The sequence below is a fragment of the Triturus cristatus genome, chromosome 10 (assembly GCF_964204655.1).
Source record: "Triturus cristatus chromosome 10, aTriCri1.1, whole genome shotgun sequence".
Lineage (NCBI taxonomy): Eukaryota > Metazoa > Chordata > Amphibia > Caudata > Salamandridae > Triturus > Triturus cristatus.
The window spans coordinates 804090612-804104693 of NC_140593.1; the positions used below are offsets into that span (position 1 = coordinate 804090612).

Sequence of the window (14082 nt, forward strand, 5' to 3'; positions counted from 1 at the left end):
AATTAAATAAAAGAGAATATGGCCTTGACACAAAAACATGTTTTATTGCATTCTGTGGAAGGTGGTTCTTCCAAGAGCTGTTATTAAGGATGTATGTCTGTGATGATATTACTAACCACTTAATTACAGGGGGGTGGCTCGAGGGAGGACACAAAGACGCATCCTTGAAAAGCACTGCCACTGGGATTACGTTACGGCCCATTCCCACCATATATAAACATGAAATGTAATATTTCACCCTAGGCATTTATACAGCAGAAGTTGCAGATGTCGTAAAACAGTGTGCCGGTTTTAAGCGGATGCTTTCCTTAAGACCTCCTAGGAGTAACCCTCTCTCACATAGCTGCCAAGATTTTAGATTGCTATGTGTGACATTTTCATAATTTCAGTGCAAATATGAGTGACATTTTAACGACTATGAGTGATATTTTCTCGTGAGCAATATCAAGCAATGAAGCCCAGGGAAACATATACATATCAGAAATTATACCTGCATGTACCAGCTACAGTGAGTTCTGTAACACGTATGACACCTGCGATTGCAGGCAGCTGCATGATCCCACACTCCCTCTAAAAAGGGATTTGTAACCAACACACACTTGGGTGGCTGCACTGCACACTGTCTCACTTACTTCAACTTGCAGCAACTCTGTGAGGCAGGCTCAGGCCGCGAGCTGCAGCGTCAATTCAGGTTTGCCGGCCGCCTCCTTAGTGAGTGAACCCTGTCCAGTGACAGTCCTGGCCGCTGAAACAGTCACTCCGTCTCCCTCGGCAATTGAATTCGCAGTGGCGTTTGGGGCCATTGATTTGAATAACTGCAACTGACAGCTGAGCCACGTGGCGGCCAGTGCGAGCAGGCAGTAATGCGAGTGCCATGATTATTTGCCACAAACCAGTGGTAGTGAGCCTCCCACAATAGCATGACGTGACATCCCTGTGGCACCTAACTCAGACTGTTGTATCACACAAACTGACTGGCTGTCATGTCTTGGTGGCAGCCATTGGGCACTAGCTCAAATTGACGTCAAAGTCTGAGAGCCGCACCGTGGCAGTAATCAATCTATTGAGTTCTCATGAGATATATTGTAGAAGCCTGACAGCAGCAGCTGCTACTTGCTCAGCCAGCCAGCCAAGCCCCAAGCCTGCGGGAGGGAGCAGCGCGTGCACGCCATGGCGTGCTGCCTGCTGTTACTCCAGTTTATCTTAACAGTTTTAGGCAGCGCTAACGGACTGAGTGCCAGCTGAGGCACTATGCCTATAATGAGTGACAATGCATTCAGTGCAGTGATGTGGAGCACAACACAAAAATGTGTTAGTCTAACACCTAATGCTTGGTACTTGGCAGGACAGCTCTCCTAATACATTGTGGGCATGAACGTAAAATGGCAGGCACAACAGATGGGCTGAGAGCTTTCTGACTGGCAGTGTGAACATTTGAAGCTCTCAGAAACAAAGGCTCCCTTATCAGGAGGCGAGTTGAAGGGTCGCAGCTGCCCAGCTACTTTCGTTATTTATTTAGTGGAAAAGGATTTAGTGCAAATAAAAGGTTTGACCTATTGAAAATCCCGAAGAGAGATGTAGGGGAGATTAAAAGATTGAGGGTCAAGAAAACGCTATTGTAGACACAGCTGATTATGAGGTGGGTTTGGTGTGGGACATTTAAACCTGCAGCAATAGATAAGGCTAGGAGAAAGGTAAATGAAGAAATTAGGAAATTTTCCAGGAGAGAAAGGATGGAGAGATTGTAGCACTTGGCAATATGGTTTGAAGAGACACATTTTTATTCATGAGACGACAAGTGCATTCCTCCTTCATGGGCAGGGAGTCATGTTTAATGGAATAGAGGGATAAGTTGGCATCAATGTAGGGTAAGACATTTTGGTTTTGAGGTGTGTGACAGAAATCTCCTCCAGGAGGATTTTTCTTTAGGGCAGGTTCTTGTTAGTCTGAAATGCACAAGGGTGTTTCTGGTGGGTTAGTCTCCTGTTTCGACTCATAAACTTGGGGTGGAAATGAGGTAGAGTGATAGTGCTGCTGAGCGGGCAGAAATTAAGTATTTTACCTGCAGGGTTGGCCAAGGAGGTGTGTGTTGCAATATGGCACTTAATTTTACCTTTATGAAGTTCCTTTCAGGAAGAGTTAAGTATTTTGGGGTTGACTTTTAGGGGTGGGGAGAGTGGTTAGGTCTGGTAATTGTTTTGTGAGGTAATCTTGTAGACTATAAAGTGTCAGTCAGAATTACAAATTAATGTGACTGCGCAGCTGTCTCATTAAAGCGGCCTTTTGCACACATACAATGTGGTAGTTCTTGTCTTACGCTGTCATGCCCAATAGGGCTTTAGGAGAAAACAAGCTATGGAGCTATTTCCCCTGGCTTTTAGGGCTGGTGGTGCTGACCGAAATACCAGATTGGTATTAGGGCTCAGGAGTGGGATTAGCAAGAAATTACAGGTAGTGTAGGGCTCACCTTTTCATGGAAATTAGCCGTTCAAGGGAGGAGAGTGGGAGAACTTTGTCCTGCTCGCTCACCCTATATATGCAATTACTGGGGTCTCTTTTGGCTTTGTTGAGCTGAGCTTCACATGTTTTGGTTGCAAGGGAGAAACGAGTAGTATACTTTGCATGTAGCGGGTGATAAGGCGAAGAGGGGTTGTTGGTCCTATTGAGATTAGTTTTAGAGGCCCACACTTTTTATTTACCCCTTTGTTGGCTGGTGTAATTGATAAGGTAGGCGCTTACATTTAACAAAAGTTTTCTTATGTCAATGATGAATGGGTGATATAATGCCAGTGTGACAAGTAGTTGTTAATTTGGTAGGCACAAGGATCTTATGAATAGTAATAGTGCTGGTAAGGTGAATAGGCTTGTGGCAGGGATAGGGGAGGTGGAATTTTGCCTGAGGTGTCAGAAGGGAAGTAAATGGTATTTGGCACCTGCTGGGTTGGCCAGGGAGTTGTGTTTTTCAGTAAGACAGTTAAGGTTAGAATTAGGCTGTTCTTTTGTGGAAAAGTTCAATTAAATTTGGGGTTTACTTCTAGGGATTTTGGAGAGTTGTTAGGTCTGCTGATTGATTATTGAGGTATCATTGTAGTCTGTAAGGAATTAGCCAGGTTTATCTGTTAACATGGTTGTGCACCTGTCTCATTACGATCTTTCTCATGCATACAATGTGTGGTCATTGGCTTAAGCTGTCTCACCCGAGTTCACTGAGTTGTGGCCTGCATCACAGACTGTGCTCACACTCCACTTTAAAACGATGTAAAAATATTGACATCATTTTTTATAGTGGTACAGAGAATAAAATACTCTGCAGGAGCTTGACAGCCTGTTTGACACTTCTGACCTATCGGCAAACCCAGCCTGCTTGGTTTACCCACAATGCAATATAGAAGGGCATTACACTGACTGCCTGGAGGGTAAGTGCGGGCCAGGGCCTTAGTGGCAGCATTATAAAAGAGGACTCTTTCTTCATAGCCTTCCTGGAGTGTGCTCAGTGCATTCAAACTTCTTCTTAGGTTCAAAGCACCAGCTCCATTCTTCTGTCCACTGAACCGGTGCCCGGGTGTCACATCTCCGCAGGAGTGGTGGTGGAGGCGTAGCAGCTGCTGGCGTGGCTATGGATGCAGTCAGAGAAGCTGGATGCACTACAGAATCCTTAAAGGCATCAGAGAGTGACTTTATAACCAGGGTCACTGGAATTATGCAGCACAGGAGGGCTTAATTCTGCGGCAGGAAAGTCTATATTATGAAAGGGAAAGGCAAATTATGTGGGATAATGCACCACATTTTGTGATAGTATTACTTCATTAGTTCAGTTTGTCATTTTTACACCTGGTAACAGTGTTTGGGGAAAGAGTTGACATTATTAGTACCAACACCCAAAAACAGCAATAGGCAATTGAAAGATGACCAATCAACGTTTGCAAAAAGACTTCTGGTGCAAGGGAACCAAAGCTGCATTTTTCTTTTGTAACTTTTGGTCTGTTTGAGCTAGAATTGTTTTTTTTGTTAAAATCTGTAGATTACACAGCAGGGCAAATGCATAAATATGCAAACATTGCCTCAATCGCAGGATTGCATAATTCAAGTGGCCTTGATTATAATCTATGGCTGTAAGCAAACTGGTGGGTGTCACATGGCTGGTATCTCTGTCACAGTACTTCGCTGTCTCAGAGCTGTCTAGCTTGCTTAATGAAGCTGTGGCCTGCTGTGTAGAAGTAACATGTTGGCACACGGTTCCCTCTTGATCGGTACTGGTGCATGTCAGCATAACTTGGGCCAGGAAGGAGAAACGTCCTTGGCTACAGAGATGTCTGAGTGGCATAACCTAAAGTTGAATCTTCTCCCTGTTGTGGAGTTGTAAATGCAAAGTAAGAGACAACAAATGACTGGAGGGACCTGGTATGTCTGAATACTAGGGCATCACTTTGGTTCCCAGCTAATTTATATTTGGCAGATAAGAATATGTATATATTTCTTTCTTCTCTAGTGACAGCAGCTTGCTCTTTTTAGGATGGCATACATTGCATCTCCTGGGGGAGCTACCCACTGAACAATGGTATATGTCCGATTGCTTGCCCCTGTGACAGATGTATTGCCTGCCTTCAGCTGTTATGTGCACGCCGTGAGACGGAGAATGGGAATGTGGCACTATGCATTCTCCCCACTTACATTCTCAACTCCTCCTCTCCTCTGCCCTTCTCTCCTTTCTGTTCCTTTCTTCTACATTTTCCTGCCTGTATTTCCTCCCTTGCCAATCGCTGCTTCCTGTTCCTGTTTTTCAGGGAAATCAATTCTGGTTTATTTGAGTAGCAGTATAGTTGCTCCCTCCATTAGTTTGAAAGGTTAGCATCCTTTGTTCCAGTGAAGTGTTTTCAGTAAGAAAGCAAGGTGAACCCCTCTACAGTTCAGGTATGCTAGAACCCTGTGCTATTGAGCTGGGCCACTAACCAATGACATTCCATATCAGGAAGGTGCATTTTCAGAGCTGCACCATAAATTCTTCCAAAATGCTTCCTCTGTGGGACCATCACTCTACCTCCCTCTGCCACCTAAGCCCTAGCTTGCACCTGAATCGTTGAGCTGGCATAAAAATTAAAATCAGAATCTGAGCACTGTATTGTGGTTAGCAAACACTGAGAGATAATCAAATACACCACAATAAAGCATTACAAGGCCTTAACAGGGAATCCTCCTAAGAAAATGGTGTTGAAGAGTCATTGACTCACTGTTAGTTTAGACACTGAACCCTAACTTGAGAATCACCATTGGGCACATCAACAAGCCTTTCCACCTAACAATAACACCTCAACCTATAAAAAAAGTGTGATTGTTATACACTTCTCACAACGCCCCCTACCCTGCAACCCCTGCCCTGCGATCCAATCCAATACCAACAGTGTCCAGAGATGCCAATCTAACAATACCATGAACCTCAAAATAAATAATATGACTGATGGAGCAACAATCACAAAACACTAGATGAGAGCACCATACCATCCATTCTGAGTCCCAAGCCACATGGTGGGTGATGAACTAGTGACCTCTCCATTTGTCTCGGTCTCTGGCTGCGTCGTGCTTGGCTCGGTCTTTTGCTGACCATTCTCACTGTGTGAAGAAGAAAATTTTAGATACATTGTTAATGACAACACTTAATGATAGCCAGACCTCATATCCTTCAACTTTCCACACAACAGACGCTTGAAAAACCCTACTCTAACACCATATGACACTAAAATTACTGCTTTTTTATTGAATAATGTTGCTATCAGGCAGGTTCAAGAATGTACCACTCTTTCTGTGAAGAACTGCTTAATATAATCTAGAGCCTCCTGCAGCAAATCGTATCTCATCTTCCCTAGAGTAGTTTCAAATCCTTCCATTATTTTTTGCCCTCTTCATTCTCCTTTCCATGTAAGTCCTTACCTCTCTTTTGATAGACCTATGTGGTAAACACTTCAACATATTGGTAGCTTCATATTAACTGGAAACAGTATTGAGACCTCCACAGTTGGACGCAATGCCTGCAGTGTGACTATGGTGTGTACAGTGATAAGACAACTTTATTTTTTTCTGTCAGTGGTACCGCTTCCTTGGCATTTTCACTTTTTTTTGCACTACTCTATCATGCTGTTTGGAAACACTGAAGCTAGTATGCCAAGTCCTTCTAAGATTTATCTTCTGTCTCATTACATGCAGTAATCTTTACATATAGCATTACTGTCCATTGTCTCTCCTCTTCAGGTGCTCAGCCATAAAGCAATTAGCTACATTTGGCTGAAGCGGACAGCATCACCCTTTTCCTACACTCCCCTTTATATGGTCTTTTTCTTCTGGGGACTCATTCCCAGGCAGGTGAGATCAATCTATCCATTGTATTGTATTGTATTTGTATTGGTAGAGCGCAACATTCATCCCAAGGGACATCACTGCGCCAGGATAGGTGAGAACCTGTTTAGGAGGAGTTTAGTAACATAAACCATCGGGTCTTGAACAATAACGCGTGGATATAAGCTTCTTTCTGAAGCTCATGTGTTCATCAATGAGGGCAGCTCCGAACAGGAGTTTGTTCCAGTGAGTAGCCGCCAAATAGGAAAAGGAGCGACCCCCGCTCTGACTCTTTTTATGTGTAAGGTTTTAGCTAGAGTGTATTGCATGACCTAAGATCTCGCGAGAGGACATAGAATTCCAGTTTGTCCTGCACGGTTCTAGATCCAAGTTTATATAAAGTAGCATAGCAGTTTAAACTTGGCTCTTTGTCTCATGGGCAACCAGTGAAGCTCTTTCAAGCAGACTGAAGCCGAACTATACTTTTTTTTCTTATGAACCAATTTGGCTGCTGCATTCTGAATGACTTGCAGATGAGAGAACAAGTAGTCAGCCATGCCAACATAAAGCGCGTTCCCATAATCCAGATTACTGGTCAGTAAGGCCTGAGTGATGGTTTTTCTCCAGTTCAGAGGGATAAACATGAAAAGTCTCCTCAGTAATTTTAGCATGGCAAACTATTTACCACACAATACTCAGACTTGATCGTGCATGTTTAATGCATTATCTATCAGGAATCCCAGGTTTTTTCCAACACATTTAGGCTCAGGAGCAGTGCCTAATGGTTGGGGCCACCAGGTTGCGTCCCAAACTAGATGTGTGCCACCAAAGAGCAGTATCTCAGATTTCTCTGCGTTTAACTTCAAGCAGTGGTCTGACATCCAACCTGCGGGTTCTGAGAGGCAGTTGCTCAAGCTACTCTTAGTGTTCTCATATTTTTCCACAAAAGCTATCAACAACTGCGTATCGTCGGTGTAGGACCAGATATTAAAATCCCATTTCCTACCGATCATGTTCAAAGAGGAGACGTAGACATTAAAAATAGTTGGGCTAAGGGGAGCTTCCTGTGGAACACCGCACTTAATTGTTTTAGGGTTGGAGGAAAAAGAGCCCATTTGTACTGTATGGATTCCGTTAAGCAAAAATGAGTTGAACCAATGAAGAGTTTTGGAGTGAAGCCCTTTTTCACGAAAGGTTCTCAACAAGAGATCATGTGATACGATATCAAAGGCCGCCAACAAGTCCAAAAGGATCAGAGCGGCAGCTTTGCCCTGGTCCATCAAAAGTCTAATGTTGTCTAATTCGGCTAGCAGAGTAGCCTCAGTACTATTAGAGGCCGTGAAGCATGTCTGTGAGGGATCACTAGTCTTGAAATAGTCAGCTAATTGCCTATTAATCAATCTCTCCAGAATTTTTGACAGGTAAGTAAGTTGGGAGATTGGTCGATAGTTTGTTAAATTGCCAGTTTTTTTGCCAGAGAGGATACAATTGCTTGTTTCCAGGACTCTGGGAACACAGCTGTATCTAGCAAGCAATTAAAAATGTTAGTAACGTAAGGGAAAAGAACTGTTATTACTCAAGAAAAAATGAAATGTGGGCATGGGTCTAGCATAGATCCAGAATTGACCACTAACACTGCCTTAGCGACTTGTTCTTCTGAAAAACTGACATTTCCTAAGTGGGATCGAGCACTAGGACGAGGTTCCAGGGCTTCCCAATCAGTGTCCTCTAGTGTAGGCTGTTTTTTAGATGTAGAGTAGATTTGGGTTATTTCATCAAAGAAAATATTACTAACTTTCTCGCAATTGTCACGGGGTCATGGTTTGTGTCTGCATTGCATCTCCTCTTGCAAGAAAATTCCAATCAGTAATTTTTTTCTGTGAACCTAGAGCATCCCTATTTATTTCACAGAAGTACTAGCAGTTGCATACTCTCTCCTTCACAGTCTAATCCGTTGTGGAAAGCTACCCCCACACAATGACAGTGAATGCTCCTGCCACCAAGCTCCCAGGTATGATGTGACACACATCTCCATTGAAATAGGGTAATATGAAGCAGGATAGCAGAACATTGAAAACGGACTGCACTGTACCTGCTAGGTTTACCATTCACTGGCTGTGCTGGCACTGGATCTGTAAATACGTGCTCTGTAAGAGGGCCAGACCGAACCTGTGCCACTTCGGTTTCATTCGCTGTGTTCTCCGGTACCTCTGTGGCTTCTGTAGCCTCCTCAGCTGACTGTGAAGGGTGATGCTTCCCATTAGGAACAGAGGACACTTCACCTGGGAATGAAAGCAAAGAAAAAAGCTGCAGTACCAGACCCTAGACTATTCAGCAGTGAGTCAACGTACATATCACCTTATCTTTCTGTGCCACTCAAAATTAGTTACATGTTTTTTTGCCTAATGGAAAAGAGAAAACTGTTTTCGTGATTCCATGTGAATTTCTATAGGGTAAATATTTAGAAAGTTTTATATAACGTGAACATGACCCTTGCAGTTAGCCGATGGCTTTAGAAGTGAACAGAGGGCAGAGGCAAAGCAAAGCAAAACATAGATTGCGCTCGGATACAAATGGATACAAAAGTACATGCATAGGAAGAGTAAATCCAACAAACATCGATTTGAGGACCATCCAGAGGGAAGGGGCTATACCTGCACACACCTTTTCCGAGGGTTGGTAAATAACTCATCATATTTATGCTGACCTAGGTAAGTCAGAAGGGCCTCCCAGTGCCCATGTAGTGAGGCGTTATTAAAAACAGTCAAGGAGTGCTCATCATGTAGGGTCATACTTACTGGCAGGAGTGGGAAGAGGAATACCCAGCGCTGTTCAGGGAGAAATGAGAGTCAGATAAAGACTGATCCAGTTTGTTAAAAATCTGCAATGACCTGAGAATTTGCCATTTCATTATCCTCTGCAAAGATGGCTTCATCAAAGAACTGCACTGGATGGAAAGAGGTGTGCCTACAAGTGGGAAAAGTAGTGGGTGGGTGGGCATACAGCTTATTGAACCCCTAATATTCTAATCCAACATCAATGTTGTTATCCAGAATGGTGTGAGCCATTCTGACTGCACCTGAATGCTCCATGAATTACCTCTTAATTGTAAAGCAATGTTCCCCATAGCAACACCCTTCCTATCTTCCATAACCATATTGGAGATTGACATCTACAAGAATGACATATCAATAGTCATTCAATTCAGAGGGTTATGGTGTAGACTCTTCCCACCATTTTGATTAACCATGTTGACTGAGGCAGAACTTAAAACAGATGAGAACATGATAATGATGACTTTGTAGGTGATTGTGACAGCAAAGTGGCTCAGTGATGGTACTGAAGGGCATGCAGAAGGACATATGAATTGAGGAGAGGGATTTGTAGGGCAGCCAGTTACAACCCATCTATAGAGAGTACAAAGGTAATCATTTTAAATAGGCACAATAGTGTACAACAAGCAGGAAGGCCAGTCCTAAGATGCCTTAGGATTTGTAAGAGAAGAAGCTTTGAGAGACTGGTTGGCCAAACCAGACATTATGATCCGCACACTACTGCTGAGCAAATGTCTGGGGAATTGCACAAGAGCCAGCCTTATGAACCCAAGTAAATATGTCTGACAAAGGCACGACCAACCGCTGTGAACCCTGCAGAGTGTCCTGATGCTTGAGAGCACTGGAACTTTACAATCTTAAGAAAAAGATAAATGTCCACATAGAGCTTAAGTTAATTCTTTTGTCAAAAAATACTAAGAGCAAAAACCAAAAAAGCTTGGAAGTTCTAACAGGCCTCAAATAGAGGGTTCCTACAGCATCACATTTGCAAAGTATTCACCTTTTTTAGATGTGTAAAACCTTTTGAAAAATAGATAATTATAAAGCTAAATTTACAGTAGTGACATTTCTAGAACATCCAAACATAAACAATTTCTGGTATTTCCTAGAGTGAATAATGGCTGTTCCAAACAGTTGTTTTTTCAAGCGTGAGCTCTGTGAGGGGGGACTGCCTTCCTAAAAATGATGATAAAATAGGTGTTTCAATGCTTTCATACACTTTAGAGGACAAATAGATTTCTGACACTCATTCGTTGCCAACTTTTCTTCAAAGGAAAGGAGGTGCACTGTTAGAGAGTGTCTCTCAACATAATCTCCAAAAGAAACACACTCTGTAGATGGGGGGCAACCTGCACTAGATGGGGAGGTTGCTTGTCAATAAGAAGAAATGAGGCATCATTGGGGGCATGTATTTGAAGGTGTGAATGCACAAGGGAGTCTGTTAAGATAGGACATTGTGTCTATGAGGATCAAACGTGGAAAGGTAGGAGCTACAGCAATGGATTCAAGCCACCCGTAGGCAGGCTACACTGAAATACTCAAGTGGCAAAAGAACTGGACACGTGTGGAGGCAGGCGGTGCATTAGATAACAGGAGTTGGATGGAAATGGAAACACAGACAGAGATTAGCAGCCTAGGAAGATCGAAACAGACAGAAGGAAGAATGGGCAATGGAACCTTGGCAAGTACCTCAAGCCAACCCATAGATGTAAACATCCACAGATCATGGCAACGGATTAATATATCCATTTACAATTCAGGAATTCGGTCAGTATTTTTTCTTGCCGCATGTCTGTGGACTTCAAACTTCGTCCAAGAACAGAGGAAAAACTGACATATTTGTGGCTGTTTGACTGAGTGGCAGATGCATCTTTGTGAAAGTGAATGTATCCACTAGGGGAGAAGTAATTTTAGTGACGAAATAATCTTTCTAAATATCAACCAACATTTTTCACTGCTGACCGAATTTGCATCAACAAATGAGACCAGGGAAATGGTAACCCCAAAGTAGGGATATCTAATCAGTGCTCACATACTAGTCTCCCAAACATAATATGGGATGTTAATTGCACTCTAATTATCTGGACTTAGGCACTATACAGTGATGGGCTTCATAGAGGCAACCTTGAAGGACTGGGTGATGGACCGTTACCCTTGGTTGGGCAGCTGATCCACCACCATATCTATGGAGTTAACTCAACTAATGAAAGGGCCCGATAGTGCAGCTGCATTAATCTTCGCTGTCAGGATGTCATCCATAAAGGATACAATAAATAGGACTATTTGTTTAGCAGATTTTCTTTTTCTGACCTCTTCAAAATAAGGCTATAAGCAACCATCACACTACTACCAGCATCTCTCCTTTTATAAGATGTGAAACTGGGACCACAATCCTTAACAAAAACACAGGCTGGTAGAGCCATGGACGACTATCAAACCAAAAACTCAAGAGTTCTTTGGCGTACTTGCCATGTGCCTAAGACACTACAGGGATCTTTCCTAGATCAAAATCGCTTTACCTTTACACTGTTCACACAAACTAGTGTCAAAATAAACTACTAACTGTGGGCAGCCAAACAACAACAGCAACATTCGTAATGAACAATGACACATCCAGTACCGCACCAAAGGACATCCGGATTATTACATTTCTAGTGCCGTAATAATTATTGAATGTGCTACACAAATACCATTATTATAACTTAAATTATTTGATAAACCCAGTCTAATCGAGCATCATTCCAGTCGCCTCTTGTTTAAAATGTTTTGACAGAGGATAAACCGAAATATTGGTGAATATAAGATCTTACCCTGTCCCTTGTCTAGCACTGGCGTGTCCCCTCTGGAAGAGCAGTTGCTACGCGGTACGTTGCATCTTGTAGCACATCCCACCAAGGTGATCCCCGCCAGTACGCCGTCTGTGTCCGTTGAGTCCTCTGGGTTGATGTCACCTTCCAGGAAAATTTCTCCTGGTGGGTAGTCACCATCACTGGCCGCTGAAGGAAATTTGGAAAGGACAATGAAAACACAATAATCGCTGGGAAATCACATTTTCCAAGCACACAAACAAGACTTCCATATGCCTTTGATGCAACTATTTAAAAATGCGGCGCAAGAGAGACATGGATCCAAAATCATGTGTTGTTGAGATTATTCAGTGTAAATCTTACTTTTATATCCTAAGGAGCTAATTCAATGTACCCCAGTGTCTGTCCTGTTAAGTCAGTGAACACTCCCTTCACCGCCCTCTCTGTGTTACTGGTACAGGGGCAACAGATAACTCTGGCGGGCGAAGTTAAAGTGGTACCACTCAGTGATGAGCAACTAACAGGTGAGGGTGGGATGGGGGGTATAATTGGTAATCCCATTCCCGCTGATTATTTCATATTATGTTCGCAGGTTAAATCTCCATATGAAATGCACTGGATCTACAGATATAGAACAGATCTCATGATTTTGGTTGGGCCTGTAGCATCCGATACTGTGCCTTATAGGATTACCAGAGAATTTTTAATCACACTTTAATACTCTTACTTTATGCCATGCTTAAATATTTTGAAGGCTATATTTTTGTACACATATAGCCTTGATACGTACAATTGGTAAAACTATATAAGTATAAAGATCGATATTACAATACAGTACACATGTATGAGAGAACAGCAACATGAAAGTCCTACTTTATATGGAGACTAGCAAACAGCTTAGTAAGTAATTCTGTGGTTGCAGCTCCAGTAGCCCCTTTCCCCAGATAAATGTTACCAAGTGAGATCCTACTCGTCAAATAAGGATCAGAAGCTACATTTGTCTGCAATCTGACATTTACCAGAAATACCCAACATTAGACAGTAATTCTTTCTATTTTATCCTTCTGGAAAAACCCAGTTCTCCTCTGGATCTTCTCACTCCAACCAAAAATAGTGCAGAAGGTGAGGGAAGATGGCAAAAAATACATGAATCAGACACACTAAAGATTGCAATTACTTGTTGTCCAACCTCCAACCTCTGGCCCGAACAACTCTGACATCATATGTCCAACAAGGACACACCCCTCCCCACCAGTTTATACTTCCCGATTTATTTCTTGACAAAATTGATAAACAAAACCCTAATCTCCTTCGACCTAAGAGAAAACATACTCTTACTCCCTCTGATAAACTTTAGTTGAGAAGGACAGCAAACCAATACTTGAGCCCTCAAGCCAGCCTGCTCCTTTTTTACATATCAGTTTATTATTTTTAGAATGCAGGTAACGATCCTAACATAACCTAGAGGGCCTCGATTACAAGAAGAGAGCAGCATTTCACAAATACAAATCAGCACAACCTTAAAGTACACAGCAGGGATACAAGGGTAGATGTTGAGCGTTTTAGGTACAGGGAACAGGAAAGCCACGGGACCCACATTTTCTGTTGTTTGAGGGGGCAATGTCTACACTTGTAGATTTCCTGGGAGAATACTGATAGTGATGATTGTGCCCTGGGCAGAAATGGCGCTCACTTTTACCGGTATATATATTGCTATTATGCTTTGATATATGGTGCCCAGGGAGGAGGTAATCACCCAACACCCCACAATTCAGATCCAATGATCTGTACAATTCAAATCAAGCCCTGGCACACATACAGAGGTGCCTAACGGCCAAAATACGCCATCTACTATGGACGTACAGACACAATACTGATTTGTATGTGTCGGATACACTTAGGACAGAAGGACTTACTCCCCTTGAATTTTCCCAGCCACATTAGACTGGGATGGAACTATAACCAGCCAGAATGCTCGACAATCTTCCCTGTATACATAAAGCTCTGAGAAAGTCACGGGTCCCTTGTCCTGATTGACGAAACACGTGTTGGCTGGAGCTAGAACAAGAATACATTAAATCTGTTTATATGAGCCATGCTTGTTTATCTGATAT

At 42.7% G+C, this 14082-nt stretch overlaps 1 protein-coding gene across 3 annotated transcripts in view; it reads right to left on the reverse strand.

Moving 5' to 3' along the window:
• The window catches only part of MAPK8IP3 (mitogen-activated protein kinase 8 interacting protein 3), a 597532-nt gene that overhangs the window by 151312 nt on the left and 432138 nt on the right, over positions 1-14082 (reverse strand). For all 3 annotated transcript variants that reach the window (XM_085628367.1, XM_085628364.1, XM_085628366.1), the window contains 3 exons: positions 11972-12157; positions 8420-8609; positions 5497-5607 (listed from right to left, as the gene is read on the reverse strand). In XM_085628367.1, the coding sequence (XP_085484493.1) occupies positions 5497-5607; positions 8420-8609; positions 11972-12157 (487 nt within the window). The remainder of the gene's footprint in view (positions 1-5496; positions 5608-8419; positions 8610-11971; positions 12158-14082) is intronic.